The following is a 4,412-nucleotide window of genomic DNA, read 5'->3' on the forward strand; positions in this document are numbered from 1 at the left end:
CCAACGTCACAATTGTTTCCATGTTCCTATTGATGCTGCCACTTTGCCAATACATCTCGCTGGGGGTCTTCCTCTTTTTCTCTGACCCTCCACCTTACCAAACATGATATCCATCTCCAGCGACTGGTCCCTTCTGACAATATGTCTTAAAATGAGAGATGAAGTTTGGCCATCTTGGCCTCCAAGGAGCACTCTGGCTGCACTTCTTCCAACATAGATTTGTTGGTTCTTTTGGCAGCCTATGGCACTTTCAATATTCTCTTCTAACACCATAACTCAAAGGCATCAATTCTTCTACATTCTTCCTTATTCACTGTCCAGCTTTCGCATGCGTATGAGGTTATTAAAAATACCATGGCTTGGTCGTTCTTGATCGACTATTAAAATAGCCTGCAATTTAAAAGAAGGAGGAACTGCTCCACAATGTAATGATAGCTATGCTGTTGCTGTTGTTAAGTGCTGTCAAGTCAGTTCTGACTCATAGCAACCCTGTATAGGATTTCCAAGGAGCAGCTGGTGGGTTTGAACCACCAACCTTGTGGTGAGCAGTCCATTGCTGATCCTACAATGTAATGAAGGTTATTGGTAGGTTACTTAGAAAATGGATTTAAAAGAAAAAGTCATCATGAATTCCAAAAGTCACCATAGTAGAAGCTAAAGAACATTCACGGAAAACTGGAGGGTATGTGAAGGCTACTCACCTTTAATCAGCAACTCATAGAACTGGGGCTCTATTGCTCCAACAGCCATGAACTGCCCATCTGCTGTCCTGTAAGTTGTGTAGAAAGGAGCTCCGCCATCTAACAGGTTCTGGCCTCGTGGCCGATCCCACAGTCCCGCTTTGTGAGTTTTCCACAGAAAAGAACTTAGGTATGCTGTTCCTTCCACCTTTGAAGAAGCAGAGTGCAGTATAAATCCAGACAATTCAACTACAGAAGTAGGATGCACATCTGTTTAATTTTAAAAAGCTAATGTTGTTGTTAAGTGCCATTAAGTCCATTCCTACCCATAGCGACCCCGTATAGGGTTTCCGAGGAGCAGTGGGTAAGCATGTGGTTCAAACCCACTTTGCAGTCTAGCACATTAACCCACAGCACCATGGAAAAATGCTTATTTTAGTATATATGCAGATTGTATCTAATTATACAACTTCTCTGGTATCTCTAGAAAGTGGGTTACACCGGGTTTGCGGTAGAATGAGAACGGGCTGCAGATTTCAGTTTAGAAAATACTGTAAGATTTACAAAGAACTACCAGTGTTTTCTTCTCAGGTAAGACTGGCAAAATAGCGATGATTTTTGAAGCTAGTGAGAGGACATGGAAGCTCATTAAGCCCTTTTTGCTATTTTGGTATATCTAAAAACTGTGGTGATAGAAAGTTAAAAAATACAAAGCAAAAAGTTTTTTTTTTAAAGTTCATACTCTGATCTCAATGTCTATTAAACACATGCAGATATGACAGCATATTCTATTTAGGCATGAATCACATTGCTTACATTTAACTTCTTCTAGCTAGACTCTAGGAAACCTAAATTTGAATATTGAATACATTTTAACCTTAATAACAAGGTGCCCTGTTGGTGCTGTAGGATAAATAATGGACTACAAGACTGGCAGTTCAAACCCAACAACTTTCCATAGGAGAAAGATGAAGCTTTCTGCTCTTGTGAAGATTTACAGCCTCAGAAATCTGGGTCACTAAGAGCTGGAATTGACTCAATGGTAGTTGTTGCTGTCACGTGTCTTTGAGTCGGTTCTAACTCATGGCGACCCAGTATAGGGTTTCCGAGGAGCAGTTGGTGGGTTTCAACTGCCAACCTTGAAGTTCACAGTCCAGTGCTGATCCTACAGCACCACACCAGGAGTAGGAAGAGGACAATCCTCAAAAATCAGGAGAAAGTTCCAAAATAAACATAACATGTTTTTGTTGTTGTTAGGTGCCATCGAGTCGGCACCGACTCATAGCGACCTTATGCACAGCAGAACGAAACACTGCCCGATCCTGGGCCAACCTCACTACTGTTGCCATGCTTGACTCTATTGATGCTGCCACTTGGCCAATCCATCTCATTGGGAGTCTTCCTCTTTTTCTCTGACCCTCCACCTCACTAAACATGATATCCTTCTCCAGCAACTGCTCCCTCTTGACAATATGTCCAAAGTATGAGAGACAAAGTTTGGCCATCTTGGCCTCCAAGGAGCAGAGCACTCTGGCTGCACTTCTTCCAAAATGGATCTATTGGTTCTTTTGGCAGTCCATGGCACGTTCAATATTCTCTTCCAACAGCATAACTCAAAAGCATCAATTCTTTTATGGTCTTCCTTATTCACTGTCCAGCTTTTGCATGCATATGAGGCTCCTGAATATACCACATATATAACATGAGTGGTTAAATATTTGGGTTTTCTGATTTCCAGATAAAGTAGTTTGAGAACACATGTTTCCAACTGTGTGCTGAGGCAAGTCACACCATGAGATACAACTCCAAAGCTCCACGTCCTGAGCCATTTTCCTACCGATCCAGCATCCACAGAGATGGCCCTCCAAGCACCCGTGTCTCAGAATCAGCAGCAGGACGAGCCCACCCTTCACACGGTTTCTGCCGATGAACAAACACACAATCCATCCGGCTATATACCAAGTCTCACATTCAGCCTGAAGTCCCGTCAGCAGCTGAATCTATGGTTATGGTATCTGACATCACTAAATAATAAATATAAAAGTGGCCCATAACAGTGCTTTGAAAAAAGTTACATAAAAGGGCTTCAAAAAGCTTGTCGAAAAATTGTACTACCTTTCAATTTTAGTTTTCTACAAACATTTTAAAGTCCGTCTGTATGTATGTTAAGGAACTGCCACATAAGACGGATGGATGGATGGATGGATGGAAGGATAGATGGACTGGCTGGCAGAGACACATAAGCACTATTATTTTTAAATATATTTATTTTATTTTCAGTTAAGTACACATTATATTTTTTTATTTTAAAAACTGCAATAATATTCCTATCTTTACAATTATCCTATACCCAATTCTGAACAACTGTCCTATACCGATTCATTAACTCTCACCTGTGCTTGAACTTGCAACTGTTATATTCAGGAAGACTGCGGTACCTGGGCCTGCTCAGATGAAACCCAAAAGCTGAGGAGCTGCTGGAAGCAGGTGCAGCGCTGAGAGCAGGCCTGGCCCCTGCCAAAGCCTCACCCTCACTGGGGCTATAACATGTAAACTTGAAGCAAGGCATGTGCCCTCAGGGCTACAGAGTTTTGACCCTGAGAGTTCTGAATGCAGGCAACCCTGGATTACTGTCGTACCTTGAACTGACTTGGTATGGCTTTTCTATCCAAAGGCTTCTAAATTCCCAACAAGTGATTGGGTAGAACCATGCAAATCAGGTGTACAGGACACTAAAGCTGGGATTGGTTAGTCCTGCCCTCCTGCTGGGTTTAAAAGGGGCCATCTCAGAAGCAGAGACTGACGATTCCAGGACCATCAAGAAGGAAGAGCATGAGTGATGTGTGAGATCCCGACCTAGAAAGCAGAGGTGGTGGCATGGAGAGACAGAGCAGCTGCAAGCATCTAGTCTTTGGGACTGAGACATCTGGGTGCCAACAGGCAGGAGGCTGGCTTACAGAATGTGTCCTTTGGGCATTTACAGACTGGCTACAGGAGTCCTGGTGTGGCACTGTAGGATAAGTGCAAGTCTGCAAGATCGATTTGAACAAGGCAGGCTGTTCAAACTCATCAGCCGCTGCTCGGAAACTCTATACAGGGTCACTGTAAGTCAAAACTAACTCAACAGCACTTAACAACAACAGCAAAAGGAGTTTGGTAACACTTGCCCAAGCAGTGTAGAGGCCACAGGGCCACATGGCTGAGAGGCCAAGGACAAGAGTGAGGCGTACCTGCAGACAAGAGGCCTTCCTGTCTGGAGTGCTGCTGCGTCCTGAGTTATTTTCTGATCCGGAACTGTACCCTGTTCACTTCCCTAGTAAACCCCGTAATCTTGAGCATTGTCTACAAGTTCTGTGTGGCCAGTACAAAGGACTAGTGAACGCAGATGTGAAGCAGAAAGTGCTGTGGGAGGGATGGTGGTAGGGAGGAGGCATGTCTGACCTCCACTTCCTAGGAATCAGCCTTGGGCAGATTTTGAGTTTGATTCTCCTCCCCTCTTGTGAAGTCAGGGGAAGTCAGGCATGGCTCTCACACAGTCTTCTTCTTGTTGTTGTTAGGTGTCATTGAGTCAGCGGTGACTCATAGCGACCTTATGCGTAGCAGAATGAAACACTACCCGATCTGGGGCCAACCTCACTACTGTTGCCACACTTGAGCCCACTGATGCTGCCACTTTGCCAATCCATCTTGTTGGGGGTCTTCCTCTTTTTCTCTGACCCTCCACCTTACCAA

The 4,412-nt window shown here is 44.0% G+C and overlaps 1 protein-coding gene across 1 annotated transcript in view; it reads right to left on the reverse strand.

Annotated features, from left to right (window-relative positions):
- Positions 1 to 693: 693 nt before the first annotated feature.
- Positions 694 to 4,412, reverse strand: part of AMACR (alpha-methylacyl-CoA racemase) — a 14,511-nt gene continuing 10,792 nt past the window's right edge. The window contains exon 4 of the mRNA XM_006875391.1: positions 694 to 888. Within this exon, the coding sequence (XP_006875453.1) occupies positions 694 to 888 (195 nt within the window). The remainder of the gene's footprint in view (positions 889 to 4,412) is intronic.

This window comes from Chrysochloris asiatica, unplaced genomic scaffold (assembly GCF_000296735.1).
Source record: "Chrysochloris asiatica unplaced genomic scaffold, ChrAsi1.0 scaffold00324, whole genome shotgun sequence".
Lineage (NCBI taxonomy): Eukaryota > Metazoa > Chordata > Mammalia > Afrosoricida > Chrysochloridae > Chrysochloris > Chrysochloris asiatica.